This window comes from Microcaecilia unicolor, chromosome 3 (assembly GCF_901765095.1).
Source record: "Microcaecilia unicolor chromosome 3, aMicUni1.1, whole genome shotgun sequence".
NCBI classification, from domain to species: Eukaryota; Metazoa; Chordata; class Amphibia; order Gymnophiona; family Siphonopidae; genus Microcaecilia; species Microcaecilia unicolor.
The window spans coordinates 190,833,866-190,854,560 of record NC_044033.1 but is presented as its reverse complement, the minus strand read 5'-3'; the positions used below and the strand labels follow the sequence as shown (position 1 = coordinate 190,854,560).

Sequence of the window (20,695 nt, the reverse complement as noted above, 5' to 3'; positions counted from 1 at the left end):
GGAGACAGGGGTATAATGACTGACCGAGAAGCATACCGTCTGTAACACAGAGTTCAGTACTCTATCTTCACCTGCTAGTAGGTGGTCACAACCACAAGCCTCTGGATTCATCTGCTACAAATGCTAAGGAATGAGAAACCTCTATGTATATATTACAATCATTTTAGAACTCTTTTTCCCTAATGAGATTATGTATGTCTATTTAGTTTATTCAACGTTTTTTTTATATACAGTATGCATCCTTTTAAATTCTATTTATAGTATTGCTTATGTTTGAATTATGGCTTTTTATATATATATTTTTTTTTTTAACATCTATATGTAAATAGCTCTTTGCAACAACAACAAAAAAAGTTATTTTAATGCTAGGACCCCTGAGGCCATCTCCGCTTTTTGCAATTTCTGTTCTCTGCAGCTCTTCTTTTGTTGTTGTTGTTTAGCCTTGAGTTTTAATGATCTCCCAGAATTCTGAATTAATTTTATCTAGTAGCCAGTATCCTCTCCAAAATACTTGAACGTGTCGACCACCGCCGCTGTTTTGACTTTCTTTCATCTCAAGCTGTTCTTGTTCCACTCCAATCTGGCTTTCGCCCTCTTCATTCAACTGAAACTGCACTTACAAAACCTGTTACTGGCCAAATTCAAAGGTCTGTATTCTATCCGCTGCTTTTGACACTTTTGATCACAGCTTACTCCTTGATACGTTGTCTTCACTTGGATTCCAGGGCTCTGTTCTTTCCTGGTTCTCTTCCTACCTCTTGCTTCGCACCTTCAGTGTACACTCTGGTGGATCCTCTTCCACTTCTATCCCACTACCAATTGGTGTACCTCAGGGTTCTGTTCTCGGTCCTCTCCTGTTCTCCATCTACACTTCTTCCCTTGGTTCTCTGATATCATCCCATGGCTTTCAATACCATCTCTACGCTGACGACTCCCAGATCTACCTCTCTACTACCGAAATCTCAACCAGCATCCAGACCAATATCAGCCTGCCTATCTGATATCGCTGCCTGGATGTCTCAACGTCATCTGAAACTTAACATGGCCAAAACCGAGCTTCTCATCTTTCCCCCTAAATCTACCTCTCCTCTCCCCCCTTTCTCTATTTCTGTGGATGGCACTCTCATTCTCTCTGTCTCATCAGCTCGTAACCTTGGGGTCATCTTCGACTCCTCTCTCTCCTTCTCTGCTCACATTCAGCAGTTTGCCAAAACCTGTCGTTTCTTTCTCTATAACATCAGCAAAATCCGTCCCTTCCTCTCTGAGCACTCTACCAAAACCCTTATCCACACTCTTACCACCTTCTCACCTAGATTATTGCAACCTGCTTCTCACCGGCCTCCCACTTAGCCATCTCTCTCCTCTTCAATCAGTCCAAAACTCTGCTGCGCGACTCATTTTCAACCAGAGTCGCTATGCTCACATTAGCCCTCTCCTCAAGACACTTCACTGGCTCCCTATCCGTTCCCGCATTCAATTCAAACTTCTCTTACTGATCTATAACTGCATTCACTCTACCGCTCCTCAGTACCTCTCCACTCGTCTCTCCCTACCCCCCCCCCCCCTCGGGTACTCCGTTCTGTGGATAAATCTCTCATCGGTCCCCTTCTCTTCTACCGCTAATTCCAGACTCCGTTCCTGTTATCTCGCTGCACCTCATGCCTGGAACAGACTTCCCGAGCCTGTACATCTAGCCCAGTCTTTGGCCGTTTTCAAATCCAGGCTAAAAGCCCACCTCTTTAACGCTGCTTTAGACTCCTAACCACTACTCACTTGCCCTGTACCCTTTTATCCCCACCTCTTTAATTCCCTTACTTCTAGTTGTTCTATTTGCCTGTCCTATTTAGATTGTGAGCTCCTTGAGCAGGGACTGTCTTTTCATGTATGGTGTACAGCGCTGCATATGCCTTGTAGCGCTATAGAAGTGATTAGTAGTAGTAGATTTGGGGACCATCCTCAACAGCAGATTAGATTTTTTTTAAATAATTGGTATTGATATTTCCATTCCTAGCTAGATGTTTTTTTATTTGAGCACTATTCACATATATTCTAAAGCAGTGGTTCCTCTTTCCCACTGTAAACCAGATCCAAGGACAGATTAGAACCCTCTACAGATCTGGTGAGAATTCAAAGCAATTCAAAGTACCTGTTGGGAAACTCCATCAGTTGCTAACATTCTGCGTTCTTTCAGTTGCCTATGCAGAAGAGCTTCTACACCATAGCGTTGGCGATAACGCCGGAGAGCCTTCAATCTCTTCAAGTTCTCATGCTCCTTAGTCAATTGCCCTTCTGGACCTGTCAGAAGATTACTTCCTAGAAAGAAATCAGGAAAGGTAATATGATTCACAGCCCAAACATGTGATAAGGCACAGTGGCAGTACTGTGATGTGGGAGATCTAGGTTTAATTACCAGGTCAGCTTGGGCTGGGGAAGCTACATTGACATTTTTTTCCTCAGGGGCTGTTTAAAAATAGTGTCTCCATACAAACAGCATGAGAGGACAGACTTACAGCCCATGACTGCAGGGTGCTGAAGTACCCTAGTACAATGGTTGAAGATACAATATGATTGGGCTTAATGAATTGTGAAGGAATATAAGATAGAGGAACAAAATCCACAAGTAGTTGTAAATGAAGGTTCATGACAAGAGATCCCAGTCCTAATTCCAACTGAGCTGGAAGTCTAGAGCAAGAAATCTGTCAGACCTGAAAAACTTAAGTGATGAATGCTGCTGCTGCCTGGTTTCTAATACATCTTGATGTAATCTTCAGGAGCTGAGTGCACATATTGGTGATCATTTCCAGATCTGCTGCATATTCAGTACGGTGTGATCACAAGCCCTCAATTGTAGATTTATAGTAGTAGTAGTAGTTATGTACTGATATATGTAATGGCAATATTGGAACAAATGGATGCATGCTAGTACAAGACTGCAAACAATCTCTCATGCCAGTACTCACCTATGGTTTCATGCTCTCCTTTGCGGCTGTGTAAGAAACGACGTTTCTTCTCTTTCAGCAAGTGCTGCAAGCGTTTGAACTGATCAATGTAGAGAGACTGCAAACGAATCAGCTTCTCGCGCATGATCAGTGCCACTTCTTCTGCTGTGTACACACCGGCATGTCTGCAATCACCAGCAACCTTGATTAGTATATCAGAAACAAATAGAAGACCACCAGACCCAATTCCACCTACTGGGCTTGACTGACTAGGGCTTTTATACTATTCTGTATTTTGAGAGAAGAAATTTTAGTTAATTGTGTCCTCCCCTGTATACTGCAGATTACTTTGGCTTTCTTGACCCCCCACCCCCCAAACACACACAACTAAACATCTTGTCCATCTATCCCTTCCTTCCTCTCAAATTCTGACACCATTTGTTCCCCTACCACTTCAGCTGTGAGGTAAAGAATCATGTCATTAAATTACTTATGTATTTATCCATACCCTAAATTGTGGGTTATGACTACAAATGGGATTAACAGGGCCACGTTACCACCCTCCAGGCTTCCACTGCAACCATATTCAGCAATGGCTATTGCATTCTCAGACACTTCCCCTCATCTAGAGGCTTCATGTCAAACTAGTATGTGCGCAGGGCTGGAGTAGGGACTGACTTGTCTTCTAGAGGAAGAAATGAAGTGGATGAGTTGACGGCTTGGATTTTACAAGTTAGAAGGTACTTGCATAAATATACTTGGAGTGAAAGAGGATTACGATTGCTCACTGGTTAACTGAACAAACTATCTTTCTAGGAGGCCATATCACCACCACAGGGTATGACTGACTAATAATGGAGCGCTGCTTGGGTATGGTTCTAAAATATGCAAAATTCAGCAGAAATCTTAAATGTATCTCGGGAGAGACTGCACCCTCCCAAGAGTATAATTTAACCACCTCACAAATCTCCCCCCCCCCCCCCCCACAAACACGAATGTACCCCCTTTACTGACCCTCCCCAACTTTATGCGCTCAGTTTAGTGTATTGGTTTCTTGCTTAGCCGCCTTTCCATAGAATATCAAAGCAGTGTACAGTCTAAAAGAAAAAGGAAATGAACTACAGAATCTGACAGGAAAGACAGGATAAGAGAAAAGTCGCTATTGTCCTGGTTCAGTGAAAATCGGGGCTCGCCTAGGTAAAAAGATAAGTTTTCAAAATTATGACACCTTTTTTTGTGTTCTAATTTTATGCAGTTACTAAGCCAGTTTGCAGACAAAATAGCTGATAACTAATGTAAAAACATGAAGGCCCAAGACAGCAGTACATTGAAATAGCATGGTAGCCATAGGCCAGGACTGGTCATCCAGGTCCTAAGGCTAGAAGAAAGTCACAGTGCTGTTGCTGGGCAGATTAACAACAGAAGTATGCAATGCCAGAAAATGAGAGACAGGGTGAAGACTAAAAAGAAGCTCTAGGGTAATGTACAAAAAACAGGAATGGGTGGATGTGACAAACTATCTATGCAGACATTTGCAGTCTGATAAGATTAGCAAAGTTGTGGAAACAGAACTTAAAGAAAGGAGTAAACAGATCTGATTTGGGCTGATTGAGAAAACAATACATGCAAAAGGACACACACAGTTTATGTTTACCACAGAAAAAAAATTGACAAAAGAGAACAGAGCTAGCAGGGGGAGAACTTGTACTCTAGCAGCTGGACACACAGCTGCTGGCTGATCAACTTCCCCCTATAGGAAAACTTAGAATCTGCAACTGTTTCTTTTTCCTGTAGACGCAAGTCTAAACTGTTATCTGTAAAAATAAGATATTAATTGATTTAATTTGGAATTTGACAAACTAAAAGGATTAGAAATAACTTGCAGTCTTGCAGTATTTTAAATGTTTTTGACAAAAAGAAATGTTATAAAAGATTTCCTGTGTTAAAGGATACCCGGGGAGAAACTATCTGAAGGTTTAGCTTCTGCAGCCTTCATAGAAAAAAAAATCATAACCCCTCCCAAATAAATCAGGCAATGGGGCTAAGCACTGGCTATGCTTCCACTCTGCCAATGCTTCCTCTGGACTGCCCACAACATAGCTATTTCGGCACAGATATTTAGAGGGAATATTCAGCTACACCGTACAGATAAGTGCCACTGAATATTGTTGGATAGCCCCACTCAAGAGATTTAAACAGCCAAGCCTCTGCTGGCCATTTAAAATTGCTTTGAATATCAGGCCCGTAGTTAACTGGTCTGGGTCCACATATAGCAGCAGCTGTACATGACCCGTATAAATATAAATTTTTAAGTCAAAAGACTGACTCAACTGAGCCAGAGCTGCCAAGTTATCCGGTTCCAGGAAGGACATTTTTCTGGCCAGTTCTGGTTTTGAAGTCATTTTGAAAAACAGGACTGGTGGAATAGCAGCAGTGAATGGATAAATTATGTTCTACCTAATAATTTTCTTTCCTTTAATCTCAGCAGATGACTCCAGATGCTTGTGGGTTGTGACCATCTACCAAGCAGCTGGAGATAGAAAGTACTAAACTCTTATGGAACGGTATGCCAGTATTTCTCTTAAAGCAGAAAGAACACACTTCAAAAACTTCCCCATCCTCACAAATCATCATCCAACTGAATTAACGAAAATAATGAAGAATACAAAAACAAAGAACAGACAGCATAATATCTACACTTCATATAATTGGGAGAGACCCTGGATGTTCTGCTGAGTTTAAAGGGAAAAAATGATCAAGACAATTTATCCTTGTCATCTACAGCAGACTAATAAGTTAGGATGCAGTCACCACAGCTTGCATCACAACATCCACCTGATAATGCTTAGAAAAAGTATGCAAAGACAACCACGTAGCCAATCGACAGATCTCCTCTAAAGAAAAAAACTTGAGACTCCAACCACAAAGTCACCTGCACCTGCAAGCATATGTGCTAAGGCAATAGCCTCCCTGATCCAGCAAGCTATGGTCACTTTAGAGGCCACTGTGCCTCGACTGGGACCCCCAGGAGCACAAAAAGGTAGTTTGAGCGGCAAAACTTCAGATAATGTGCAACGAAAACTCTGTGAGATACGCTTCCTCCCGAAATGACAGAAGCAAAGGCTGATTCAAATGAAATGACGACACAACCTTACGCATGAATGAAGGACCATATGAATCAAGACCCCCACCTCCGTAAAACTGAAAGTGATCCCTGCAAGAGAAAACCTGGAGTTTGGAAATGCAGTGCAAAGAAATAGCCACCAGAAACAGACTTCAGCCTAAGATCCTTCAAGGTGGCCTTATGAAGAGGTTCAAACAGCGCCCATTGGAATGCCCACAGAACCAGACAGATTCCATTCTGGAAGAGGCTGCAAAGGATTCCCCCCCCCCCCCCAAAAAAAAAAACGGACCACATAGGATGGGCAGCCAACGAAGATTTCTGCAGCTGTCTAAACACGCCAAGGCCACCACCTGGAGACTTAGAGAACTGTAGGCTAGACCCTTCGAGAATTCCTCCAGGAAAAGAAAAAAAAAAAACCCAACAACAAAAAAAAATCCACCAAGATCTGAGGTAAGGCGGCCTGAAGCGGCAAAATAGCCCACTGCGAGCACCACGCCTCAAACACTCTCCAAACCCTGGTGTAGGTGGCCAATGTCGATAGCTTTTGAGCATGAAATAACATTTCCACCTCAGAATAGCCTTCTCTCCAACTTTGACCTCAAGAGCCAGGCTGCAAGACCAAAGCAGGAGGAATCTTCCATTCAAACTAGACCCTGACATAGCAACCCTGGATCAGGCAGCAGATGAAGAGGTCCTCCACCAGCAACTAAACGAGATCCGCATACCGTGGTCTGCGAGGCCAATCCAGCGCTATGAGAATCACCAGTCCCGGATGCCACATGATCCTGCCTAAGAACCAGGGCACTTTGGCATTGCGACTGGATGCCATCAGGTCCAGCACCAGTGTGCCCCAAATGTCAGAGACACTCTGGAAGGCCATGAGCGAGAGGAGAAGTTGGAGTCCCTGCAATATGTGCCACTGAAAGGAGCAGCGGTTGCCATTCTGCCCACTGAATCAGCAGATGAACTTCATTCGCCAGCTGAATGCTGCACGTGCCACCCTGTATGTTCACATATGCCACTGCCCTGACATTGTCCAACAAGACTCAGACCGGCTCCCCCCCCCCCCCCCCAACCCGGATGGACCCAAAAACTCATAAGTGACAATCACACAGCGTGCAGCTCCAAATAGTCACACCTTCGTACTGTTCCTTGAGCACTGTGCCAACTACAATGAGCCCCCCAACCCATCAGGCTGGCAGTCCCCATTGAAGGCCGAGTGACTGAAGACACCAAGCCATGCTGTCTCTGGCCGCTGATGTTTAGTGAAGACGTCACCTGTCATCCTGGAACAACTGTGACCACTGGGACAAAAGGGGGCATGTACAAGCCCTGGCCCTCAAAGGTAATTCCACACTCGAGGCTACTCATCCTTCATCAAGAGGCGAACCTGAGATTGTAACTTGTCCTTCCCGAGGTTTGGAAAACAAAAAAACTTTCGCTTGAGTCATATCAAAATGCACCCCCAAACATTCTAGAACCTGAGTGAGTACCAGGTGATTCTTGGCAATGTTGACCACCCAACCCAGGGACCGCAGCAATCACCCTGGCAATATTCTGGCTGCTTTCCTGTGCCGAGAACGCCCAAATCATCCAACTGTCTAAATAAGGATGGAACCCAATACCTTCTTTCTGTAGAATGGGCGCCACTACCGCCCTGACCTTGGAGAAGGTCCTGGGGGGCGGTTGCCCAATCGAAAAGCATCACGTTTGCTGCTTGAGAACCGCAAAGTGGAGAAAATGATGAGGTGGCCAAATGGGAACGTGCAACTATGCCTACTTGAGATCCAGCAAGGTAAGGAACTCTCCTGGCAAGTCCCCATTTGAAAAGTGCTGGACCTTCAAAAATATGTTGACTTGCTTGAGGTCAAACACTGGACAGAAGGAGCCTCCCTTTTTGGGAACCACAAAGTAAATGGAACAACAGGCCCTTGCTTCACTCAAGCAAGAATAGATTACTTATTTCATTCCTCTTCAATATCTTCTGATGGGGTTAAAAGTAATCAACTCTGGGAATCTTTCACACCAATGACCACTACCATCACTGCTACTTTGTTGAAGAAATGTTCACACTTTCAGTGTATTCTAGATGAAAATAAAGAAATAGGACAAACTAGAATACACTGAGTGTGAACATTTCTTCAACCAAGTAGCAGTGATAGTAGTGGTCATTGGTGTGAAAGATTCTCAAACTGTACCACCTTTAATCTTACAATGATTAACAATAGCATTTAATTTACTTTTAGCTAAGGGTTCATTGCCACTTGATAAGAGTGAGTTTATACTTACACCAATACCCAAAGGCTTGGTGTAAGTATAATCTTACCTGTATCAGGTGGGTAAGATTAATCTAATTAATCAACCGATTGCCAGTATAGCGAATGCTATATACCTGTAGAAGGTATTCTCCGAGGACAGCAGGCTGATTGTTCTCACTGATGGGTGATGTCCACGGCAGCCCCCCCCCAACCGGAAACTTCACTAGCAAAGGCCTTTGCTAGTCCTCGCACCCATGCGCACCGCGTATGCGTGGCCGTCTTCCCGCCCGAACCGGCTCGTGTTCGTCAGTCCCATATGTAGCAAGACAACGACAAGGGAAGAGAACTCCAAAGGGGAGGCAGGCGGATATGTTAGAACAATCAGCCTGCTGTCCTCGGAGAATACCTTCTACAGGTATGTAGCATTCGCTTTCTCCGAGGACAAGCAGGCTGCTTGTTCTCACTGATGGGGTATCCCTAGCCCCCAGGCTCACTCAAAACAACAAACATGGTCAATTGGGCCTCGCAACGGCGAGGACATAACCTGAGATTGACCTAATAATTTATCCAACTAACTGAGAGTGTAGCCTGGAACAGAATAAACATGGGCCTAGGGGGGTGGAGTTGGATTCTAAACCCCGAACAGATTCTGAAGCACTGACTGCCCGAACCGACTGTCGCGTCGGGTATCCTGCTGCAGGCAGTAATGAGATGTGAATGTGTGGACAGATGACCACGTCGCAGCTTTGCAGATCTCTTCAATAGTGGCTGACTTCAAGTGGGCCACTGACGCTGCCATAGCTCTAACATTGTGAGCCGTGACATGACCCTCAAGAGCCAGCCCAGCCTGGGCGTAAGTGAAGGAAATGCAATCTGCTAGCCAATTGGATATGGTGCGTTTCCCCACAGCCACTCCCCTCCTGTTGGGATCAAAAGAAACAAACATTTGGGCGAACTGTCTGTTGGGCTGTGTCCGCTCCAGATAGAAGGCCAATGCTCTTTTGCAGTCCAATGTGTGCAGCTGACGTTCAGCAGAGCAGGAATGAGGACGGGGAAAGAATGTTGGCAAGACAACTGACTGGTTCAGATGGAACTCCGACACCACCTTTGGCAAGAACTTAGGGTGAGTGCGGAGGACTACTCTGTTATGATGAAATTTGGTATAAGGAGCATGAACTACTAGGGCTTGAAGCTCACTGACTCTACGAGCTGAAGTTACTGCCACCAAGAAAATGACCTTCCAGGTCAAGTACTTCAGATGGCATGAATTCAGTGGCTCAAAAGGAGGTTTCATCAGCTGGGTGAGAACGACATTGAGATCCCATGACACTGTAGGAGGCTTGACGGGGGGGGCTTTGACAAAAGCAAATCTCTCATGAAGCAAACAACTAAAGGCTGTCCTGAGATCGGCTTACCTTCCACACGGTAATGGTATGCACTGATTGCGCTAAGGTGAACCCTTACAGAGTTGGTTTTGAGACCAGACTCAGACAAGTGCAGAAGGTATTCAAGCAGGGTCTGTGTAGGACAGGAGCGAGGATCTAAGGCCTTGCTGTCACACCAGACGGCAAACCTCCTCCATAAAAAGAAGTAACTCCTCTTAGTGGAATCTTTTCTGGAAGCAAGCAAGACACGGTAGACACCCTCCGACAGACCCAAAGAGGCAAAGTCTACGCTCTCAACATCCAGGCCGTGAGAGCCAGAGACCGGAGGTTGGGATGCAGAAGCGCCCCTTCGTTCTGTGTGATGAGGGTCGGAAAACACTCCAATCTCCACGGTTCTTCGGAGGACAACTCCAGAAGGAGAGGGAACCAGATCTGACGCGACCAAAAAGGAGCAATCAGGATCATGGTGCCTCGGTCTTGCTTGAGTTTCAACAAAGTCTTCCCCACCAGAGGTATGGGAGGATAACCATACAGCAGGCCGTCCCCCCAATCCAGGAGGAAGGCATCCGATGCCAGTCTGCCGTGGGCCTGAAGTCTGGAACAGAACTGAGGGACCTTGTGGTTGGCTCGAGATGCGAAGAGATCTACCATGGGGGTGCCCCACACCTGGAAGATCTGGCGCACTACTCTGGAGTTGAGCGACCACTCGTGAGGTTGCATAATCCTGCTCAACCTGTCGGCCAGACTGTTGTTTACGCCTGCCAGATATGTGGCTTGGAGCAACATGCCGTAACGGCGAGCCCACAGCCACATGCTGATGGCCTCCTGACACAGGGGGCGAGATCCGGTGCCCCCCTGCTTGTTGATGTAATACATGGCAACCTGGTTGTCTATCTGAATTTGGATAATTTGGTGGGACAGCCGATCTCTGAAAGCCTTCAGAGCGTTCCAGACAGCTCGTAACTCCAGGAGATTGATCTGCAGATCGCGTACCTGGAGGGACCAGCTTCCTTGGGTGTGAAGCCCATCGACATGAGCTCCCCACTCCAGGAGAGACGCATCCGTAGTCAGCACTTTTTGTGGCTGAGGAATTTGGAAAGGGCGTCCCAGAGTCAAATTGGACCAAATCGTTCACCAATAGAGGGATCTGAGAAAACTCGTGGATAGGTGGATCACGTCTTCTAGATCCCCAGCAGCTTGAAACCACTGGGAAGCTAGGGTCCATTGAGCAGATCGCATTTGAAGACGAGCCATGGGAGTCACATGAACTGTGGAGGCCATGTGGCCAAGCAATCTCAACATCTGCCGAGCTGTGATCTGCTGGGACGCTCGCACCCGCGAGACGAGGGACAACAAGTTGTTGGCTCTCGTCTCTGGGAGATAGGTGCGAGCCGTCCGAGAATCCAGCAGAGCTCCTATGAATTCGAGTTTCTGCACTGGGAGAAGATAGGACTTTGGATAATTTATCACAAACCCCAGTAGCTCCAGGAGGTGAATAGTCATCTGCATGGACTGCAGGGCTCCTGCCTCGGATGTGTTCTTCACCAGCCAATCGTCGAGATATGGGAACACGTGTACCCCCAGTCTGCGAAGTGCCGCTGCTACTACAGCCAAGCACTTTGTGAACACTCTGGGCGCAGAGGCGAGCCCAAAGGGTAGCACACAGTACTGGAAGTGACGTGTGCCCAGCTGAAATCGCAGATACTGTCTGTGAGCTGGCAGTATCGGGATGTGCATGTAGGCGTCCTTCAAGTCCAGAGAGCATAGCCAATCGTTTTCCTGAATCATGGGGAGAAGGGTGCCCAGGGAAAGCATCCTGAACTTTTCTTTGACCAGATATTTGTTCAGGGCCCTTAGGTCTAGGATGGGACGCATCCCCCCTGTTTTCTTTTCCACAAGGAAGTACCTGGAATAGAATCCCAGCCCTTCTTGCCCGGATGGCACGGGCTCCACCGCATTGGCGCTGAGAAGGGCGGAGAGTTCCTCTGCAAGTACCTGCTTGTGTTGGAAGCTGTAAGACTGAGCTCCCGGTGGACAATTTGGAGGTTTTGAGGTCGAATTGAGGGTGTATCCTTGCCGGACTATTTGGAGAACCCACTGATCAGAGGTTATGAGAGGCCACCTTTGGTGAAAAGCTTTCAACCTCCCTCCGACTGGCAGGTCGTCCGGCACTGACACTTGGATGTCGGCTATGCTCTGCTGGAGCCAGTCAAAAGCTCGTCCCTTGCTTTTGCTGGGGAGCCGAGGGGCCTTGCTGAGGCGCACACTGCTGACGAGAGCGAGCGCGCTGGGGCTTAGCCTGGGCCGCAGGCTGTTGAGAAGGAGGACTGTACCTACACTTGCCAGAAGAGTAGGGAACAGTCTTCCTTCCCCCGAAAAATCTTCTACCTGTAGAGGTAGAGGCTGAAGGCTGCCGGCGGGAGAACTTGTCGAATGCGGTGTCCCGCTGGTGGAGCTGCTCTACCACCTGCTCGACTTTTTCTCCAAAAATATTATCCGCACGGCAAGGCGAGTCCGCAATCCGCTGCTGGATTCTATTCTCCAGGTCGGAGGCACGCAGCCATGAGAGTCTGCGCATCACCACACCTTGAGCAGCGGCCCTGGACGCAATATCAAAGGTGTCATACACCCCTCTGGCCAGGAATTTTCTGCACGCCTTCAGCTGCCTGACCACCTCCTGAAATGGCTTGGCTTGCTCCGGGGGGAGCGTGTCCACCAAGCCCGCCAATTGCCGCAAATTGTTCCGCATGTGTATGCGCGTGTAGAGCTGGTAGGACTGAATCTTGGCCACGAGCATAGAAGAATGGTAGGCCTTCCTCCCAAAGGAGTCCAAGGTTCTAGAGTCCTTGCCCGGGGGCGCCGATGCATGGTCTCTAGAACTCTTGGCCTTCTTTAGGGCCAAATCCACAACTCCAGAGTCGTGAGGCAACTGAGTGCGCATCAGCTCTGGGTCCCCATGGATCCGGTACTGGGACTCAATCTTCTTGGGAATGTGGGGATTAGTTAATGGCTTGGTCCAGTTCGCCAGCAATGTCTTTTTGAGGACATGATGCATGGGTACTGTGGACGCTTCCTTAGGTGGAGAAGGATAGTCCAGGAGCTCAAACATTTCAGCCCTGGGCTCGTCCTCCACAACCACCGGGAAGGGGATGGCCGTAGACATCTCCCGGACAAAGGAAGCGAAAGACAGGCTCTCAGGAGGAAAAAGCTGTCTTTCAGGAGAGGGAGTGGGATCGGAAGGAAGACCCTCAGACTCCTCGTCAGAGAAATATCTGATGTCTTCTTCCTCTTCCCACGAGGCCTCACCATCGGTGTCAGACACAAGTTCACGGACCTGTGTCTGCAACCGTGCCCAGCTCGACTCCGTGGAACCACGGCCACGGTGGGAGCGTCGAGAGGTAGACTCCCTCGCCCGCACTGGCGAAGCTCCCTCCGCCGACGTAGTCGGGGAGCCTTCCTGGGAGGCTACCGCAGTCGGTACCGCAAGCGGCACCGATGTCGGAGACCTCACCCCGGACAATGGGCCAGCTGGCGCCTGGCTCGACGGTACCGGTGGCGCAAGCACCCCCGGTACCGGAGGGGTAGGGCGCAACAGCTCTCCCAGGATCTCTGGGAGAACGGCCCGGAGACTCTCGTTCAGAGCGGCTGTAGAAAAAGGCATGGAAGCCGATGCAGGCGTCGATGTCAGAGTCTGTTCCGGGTGTGGAGGCTGTTCCGGGCTGTCCAAAGGGGAGCGCATCGACACCTCTTGAACAGAGGGCGAGCGGTCCTCTCGGTGCCGATGCCTACTGGGTGCCGACTCCCTCGGCGACCCAGAGCTCTCGGTGCCGACATGGGAAGGGGACCGGTGACGATGCTTCTTCGACTTCTTGGGACGAAGCATGTCACCGGAGCTTCCCGGCACCGACGAGGAGGACGTAGAATCCAGCCGTCGCTTCCTCGGGGCCGAGACCGAAGGAGGTCGGTCTCGGGGGGGCTGTACCGCAGGAGCCCTCGGAATGGGGGGAGACCCACCCGAAGGCTCACCGCCACCAGCAGGGGAATGGACAGCCCTCACCTGCACTCCAGACGAAGCACCACCGTCCGACGACATCAGCAGCCGAGGAGGTCTCGATACCGACGCCGACGCAGCCTTCCGATGTCGCCCCAATGCAGAGGGCCGATGCCTCGATGCACTCGATGCAATCGGGGGCGAAGATGAAGGTCTAGGCGCCGACGACGTCAAAGCAGTCGATACTTCCGGTGCCGATGCCGACGAAGAGCCTGAGAACAAAATGTTCCACTGGGCTAACCTCGCTACCTGAGTCCGCTTTTGTAAAAGGGAACACAGACTACAGGCCTGAGGGCGGTGCCCAGCCCCCAGACACTGAAGACACGACGCGTGCCTGTCAGTGAGCGAGATTACCCGGGCGCACTGGGTGCACTTCTTGAAGCCGCTGGAAGACTTCGATGTCATGGGCGGAAAAATCGCGCCGGCGAGATCAAAACTCGAAATGGCGAAAATGGCACCGCAAAAATAGGAGGAAGAAAAACTTCGACCGAGGCCTAAATAGGGCCTACCCCGATGACGAAAGAAAACTTACCGGGGCAAAGACTAGAAGTACGGGAAGGGAGAAAACCATAAAGGTCTCCTTCCGACACCTTTTTTTTTTTTTTTTTGAACGAAGTCGATAAAACGACGCGCGAGGTCAACTTTGGGGCGCGAACGGCGAAACACGACCGTACCGAGCGCGGACAAAAGAAGACTGGCCGGCATGAGCTGGTTCGGGCGGGAAGACGGCCGCGCATGCGCGGTGCGCATCGGCGCGCGAGGACTAGCAAAGGACTTTGCTAGAAAGTGTTCCGATTGGAGGGGCTGCCGTGGACGTCACCCATCAGTGAGAACAAGCAGCCTGCTTGTCCTCGGAGAATACACCGAAATCTTCTGCTCAGTGTGCGGCAGCGGCCAAAAAAGCAAACAGGATGCTAGAAATTATTAGGAAAGAGATTGTGAATAAGATCAAAAATACTATAATGCCCTTGTATCGCTCTATGTGTCCTAACCAGAGTATTGCATTCAGTACTGGTTGCCATATTTTAAAAAAGATATAGTGGAATTAGAAAAGGTTCAAAGAAGAGCGACTACAATGATAAAGGAGATGGAACTCCTCTTGTATGAGGAAAAGCTAAAGAGGTTAGGGCTCTTCAGTTTGGAAAAGGAGACTGATGAGGGGAGATATGATCGAGGTCTACAAAATCCTGAGTGATGTAGAACGAATAGAAGCAAATTGATTTTTTACTCGTTCCAAAAGTACAAAGGACTAGGGGACAAACTGGAGGAAATATTTTTTCACTCAACGAATAGTTGAGCTCTGGAACTCTTTGCCAGAGGAGGTGGTAACAGTGGTTAATGTATCTGGGTTTAAAAAAAGGTTTGGACAAATTCCTGGAGGAAAAGTCCAGAGTCTGCTATTGAGACAGACATAGGAAGCAACTGCTTGCCCTGGGATTTGTAGTATGGAGTGTTACCACAATTTGAGTTTCTGCCAGGTACTTGTGACCTGGCTTGGCCAGTGTTTGGAAAACAGGATACTGGGCTAGATGGACCACTGGTCTGACCCAGTTTGGCTATTATTATGTTCTCCTTGTACTGTATAGTAAGCAGGTTTAGTCTTAACTTTGACCGCCAAAAGAATGGAAAAAGCCAAAGAGGACCAAAGTTTATTCTTCAAACAAGATGCGCTGACAGACTAACTCAACACAGGCTGTGTTTCGACATACAGAGCCTTCATCGGGGGTTCTTTAGAGCCAGCAAATCAAATATAAAAAAAAAAAAAAAAAAAAGATGGTCTCATTCAAAGTGTCTTTAACAATACACTCGGCAGCATCACAGCACTATGCGTCTTCAAGGTACTGTATTCAAAATTCCTTTATTTACTAGCTACTGATATATCTAATAGTACTTTTGTTCAATTCAAGCTCTTTTTCAAGCCTTTCAAATACTTTCATAAAATTGGTACGTTTCTAGTAAACCATTACCTACTATATCTGTTTAATCCAAGATGTTATACTTGCATAATGTTGAACTGTTTAATCCGTTACCATTTTATATTATTATTTAGTGTTCGATATGTAAGCCATATTGAACCTGAGCTTCCCTCGGGATAATGTGGCACAGAAATGTCCTGCCTGCAAGATAAATTTTTGCAGCTTTTTTTCTATAGAAGACCTAACCACCAAAGAATCCCCTCAAGGGCACTTCCTCCTCCCTCCCCCCCCCCCCCCACCCCGTTTCCTCTGCCCAGTCCTTCTGGTCCTCCAACTTCTCTGACGGATTTAAGATGTCCAAGGATTCCATTGACCTAATTTCTTCCAGCACTTTTTCCCCCCAATCGAGTCACTGCCTCTTGGGAGAACCAGTGCCCTCTCCAAGTCTTCCCTGCTCCTGTCCTGCCTTTCCTCCAGCCTGCCTCATGTGAAAAGCTTTATACAGTCAGAGACTAAAATACAGATGAACCCCAACCCTCACCTGGAGGTGCCCTTCCCGTTGTCTCCTGCTATCTGCAGCGATTCTGTTGCTTCTATACCACAACAGATGGCAATTTTGACCAATAGCAGGACAACTGCCACCTCTGACCAGGCCTGGACCAAGATCCTAGGACTGTATGTTAGCCTGGCCTACTTCAGATGCTGTAACGTTGACTGCCTCCTTGCTAAGCTGTTCACAGCTTACAACTGACCCCAGCCACATCCAAGCCACACCAGTCATAAGACTGGCAGTACCAGAGCTTTACTGACTGAGCCACATGGATATCAGAGGAACATGATGTATGTATGTGCTCTTTTTATTGTAAACAGCTTTGACCTTTCGTTAGTAAAGGCAGTATATCAAGGTTTCTCCCCCATAGTGGCACACCAAGCTCCTTAACCTGCCCAGGTCCCAAAGAGGGGGGGGGGGGGGGGGGAAGACCCAACTGGGCATAGCATACAGATGAAGAAAAATGGGGTTGCCTTAAATACAAATAAGGACTTCATCCTATTTTATCTTATAGACACTTCAAGGATTTCAGAAGCCCATTTACCACCCTAGATATTCAGCCTACCTCCACCAGATCTGGGCTGTGCAGGACAAACACACCTACCATCTGCTGGAGACTGAGAAATATTGTCTGGCTGTGGGCTACACAGGATACTTATATGATCATTTTGAAGTCAGTATGTTATGGTATAAGCCAATCATCAGAATTAAATGTGTAGCATGATGTTGTGTTGGATCAGATACATATATATACACCAATATATTTGTGCAGCTTTTAAAAATACACTGCAGCAGAACTGGCTTTCATTCCAAAAGCCCTCTTCCCTCTCCCTTTGGGGAATATTTAAAAGACATTTACAAAGGTACTGCTGCAGTTGCAGGGACCTCACCTTGCCTTTTCTCATTCCTTAAACAAAAGACTTAAGACTGCTTTAAAGTTTTAAATTGACTCTATTCCTCTGATCAACACAACAAAGATTGGACCTAACCAGTAGAGGCAAGGAGACAAGCAAGTGGGAAAGGTGTGAAATCCAACTTAAAGACAAAGGGCACCTGCTGGCTGCCCCAGACAAATCTTATCTATCACAGAGACTGAGCAGGAAGCCTTTTCACATCAAAAGACCATTTGTCAGCAAGATCCAGACAGCAAGTCTTGTGAAGTCATAAGACATGAGACCAAGATACCACAATGCTTTGCAAATGCCCAAGGGTTGTGTGGAAACCAGGAAACCAGGACAAAGATCCACATGGTATATCCTCTTGCAGCTTGCAAGATATAAAAGCAAAAGCTGTTTCCCCAAGATTCAGATTCTCTTCAACTGCAAGCAACTCAGATCCACTCACTGCAGAAGCTCTCCTGTCCTGCAAACATGTGCTTACCTAATGCTGTTCATACTGTGTAACAAGGACTTGTAAGTAACATAACTTTTGATCTAGACCTGCTACCTTGCCTTACTTAAGCACAGATTATCTGTAAAGATCTCTTAAAACCTACCTCTCGTGTGCAATTGTATATTAAATCAACCTTTTTGAAGCTAAAAATACGGTCTCTTTGTGTTCTGAGTATATGGTATCTTTTATATATACTTAATTTATTTAATTTATTGCAATTATCACCTTTGGTGATTGGTGGAGAAATTAATATTCTAAAACTTATAAATACAGCACCTGCTCTTAAATTATAAACAGTAGCGAGTGCTCTAGAGCTCTTTCCCCCAAGATAAATCATTTCTTTTAACAAGTAGTTCTCAGTCTCCAGCAGATGGTAGGAGTGTGTAAACCCACATGCTTGGGCTGGTCTGGAAGGATTGCAAGGAAAAGAAAAATCATAAAAAGACAGCCCACACACAACAAAATAATTTTTAACCACAGGAGAGTTGTTTCAGTCCCATGATATTCACTTTGGTTCTCAGGGGCTGCAAACAGTTCTGGTTTGCAGGATATCCTTAATGCAGTGGTTCCCAAACGTGGTCCTGGAGGCACCCAGTCAGCCAGGTTTTCAGGATATCCACAAAGAATATTCATGAGAGATTTGCATGCGCTGCCTCCACTGCATTCATTGTGGGTATCCTGAAAATCTTACTGGCTGGAGTGCCTCCAGGACCGTGTTTGGAAACCACTGCCTTATGAATATGTATGTGATACATTTTGTGTATGTAACCCTTTGCCTATTTGAGGCATCCCCATCAACTTGCCGATATCTGCTCTGGGCTTCAGATACTCCTGAAGCTACTATATCTCTGATTCACCTCTTGTCCCAGACTCTTGCTACCTGTATTTTAATTGCATTTTTTAAATAATACATATTTCCATTACTATCCAAGGAAACAAATATAAAGCATTATCCTCCATATGGAGATACAACAAAGAAAATACTGGACAAACATAGCAACATCCATTAAGAGAAAGGAGGAAATATATATATTTATAAAGGAAAATTTACAAGAAATTCTAAGAGTAAATCTTAAACGTGAGACCGAATAAGTTTCCATAGAACTCAATTTACTCCCATCTACCAAACATTACAACTACATTCCTGCAAAAATTTCTACAGATGTGTAGGGTATCTTGCTATTTGGTTTTCTGCCAGGTACTTGTGACCTGGAATGGCCACTGCTGAAAGCAGGATACTGGGATAGATGGATCACTGGTCTGACTTAGTATGGCTATTCTTATGTTATCTCTGTCAATAATGCCATTTTGACCTTCCACTGCTGCCCACTCCCCAACAGCTGTTTTCAGACCTTGAGTTGAGCAGCACTTAACTCCCATGATGGGCTTGCAGTCTGAAATCTCACGAGATCAGCACAAGAATTCAAACACTGTCCAGCTCAAGTTCAACTGAGGGCTGTGCTGGTGCTGCGAACAACTGTTTGGTTTTGGCAGTGCAAGGAGGACATTCAAGTCAGGCAACCACTGGGGATTTATCAAGCACTGCCCTAGGACATCTCCAAACTGGTCCCATTTCCTTCCCTTGTTGTTTTGCTAGTTCCATGCAAACCACACCAATTACAGAAGAAAGATTAGATACCCCTCTACTGCATGTTTGTCTGCCATTTATCTGCAGTCTAGAATACCTTCTTCAATTAACACTGACCAAAAGTCAATGTTCCATGTGTTTTTCCTGGTCTTCCTCCACACACTCCTCACTTTTGAGGAGGGTATGGATATATATCTTCTCCAAGGTTCTCATACAATTACTTGGTTATTCTCACTCACTTTAGGGGGTCTTCCTGGTCGCTGTCTATGCTGTCAGCCTCACTATCAGGGTCTCCTCTCCATGTCTGATCCACCATAACAGGGTCCTGCTCGACATCGCTCCAGTTGTCTTCATCTAACAGAAAATAGAAGGTTGTTTTAACAATTTTCATTGACTTGAGGTAACAAAAAGCTGCTGCCTCCCATCATGTCTTCACTTTCCCTACAATGCTCCCATTACCCAATCTAAGCCATGACTAGGTGTTTATAAATTGTAACTCTAGGTGTTTATTTTCCAGTTAATTAGGGATTTTTTGAAAAAGAAAATTAAGGGGAAAAAAACAAAAAACCCAAAAACCACACACTTCAAACTTACACACATTACAATCATCTGGCTGCAGTGGAGTAGCGCTCAATACAGAGATTCCCATACCTGATTCATGGAGGCACCCCAGCAAGTCAGATTTTCAGGATATCCACAATGAATATTCATCCAATACTACAAGTAACTACCATTTTTTTTATATTATTGAATCTTCTTCATATGTTTATTGCGATTTAAATTTCATATGTCCAAAAAATATTCAAAACTTTTTTTAAACTATGCCTCACAAACTTCACATTTTCATGCCTCACTCATACCATTCACTCTCAATCAAACTAACTCCCATAACCATTTCCTATGAATTAAAATATTTCTCCCTCAATACAAGATTCCCTCTGTTACATGTTTTCATTCATTCTATGCATCTGCAAACATCATTGTTCATTTCATGGCTATTTTACTTCACCCACTACAAAGGTATTACTCCAGATACAAGTTTACAGGGCTTTTTTTTGAGGGGGTATTGAGTACCAGCATCTTTTCTATTGTCTGCTAAAATTGACCCATGGTCCTTAAGTTTTAATGAAAGAGCTCAGGCTCTACACACCAATTCTGCCTTGTCATAGATTCTGTAACTGGTGGCAGGGGGCCTGGTTATTGTGGAGTGGGTCCCTCAGTGATCACCCCAGCCCTGAAAGGTGGCCTGGCATACAACGGCACCTTTTTCGCTTGGAAAAATGCACTGCAAATATATATCACAATAGTCCAAACTCTTTGTAGGCTGAAGCTCCGCCTTATTGTAGGCCACTGCAAACTTATCCAGTGCGTGTGTCTTAAGACATCTTCTTACCGCTACTGGCGCCACGCATTTCACAGGGACTCCTTGTATAAAGAGCAAAAACCTTTTCAATGTTCAAATTCTTGTACAACTTCTCATGTGGCTATTCCA

General features: G+C 46.4%; 1 protein-coding gene across 1 annotated transcript in view; it reads right to left on the bottom strand.

Annotated features, from left to right (window-relative positions):
• Positions 1 to 20,695, bottom strand: part of KANSL2 (KAT8 regulatory NSL complex subunit 2) — a 220,339-nt gene that overhangs the window by 63,392 nt on the left and 136,252 nt on the right. The window contains exons 4-6 of the mRNA XM_030196841.1: positions 19,443 to 19,557; positions 2,961 to 3,124; positions 2,147 to 2,313 (exon numbers count right to left, since the gene is read on the bottom strand). Of these exons, the coding sequence (XP_030052701.1) occupies positions 2,147 to 2,313; positions 2,961 to 3,124; positions 19,443 to 19,557 (446 nt within the window). The remainder of the gene's footprint in view (positions 1 to 2,146; positions 2,314 to 2,960; positions 3,125 to 19,442; positions 19,558 to 20,695) is intronic.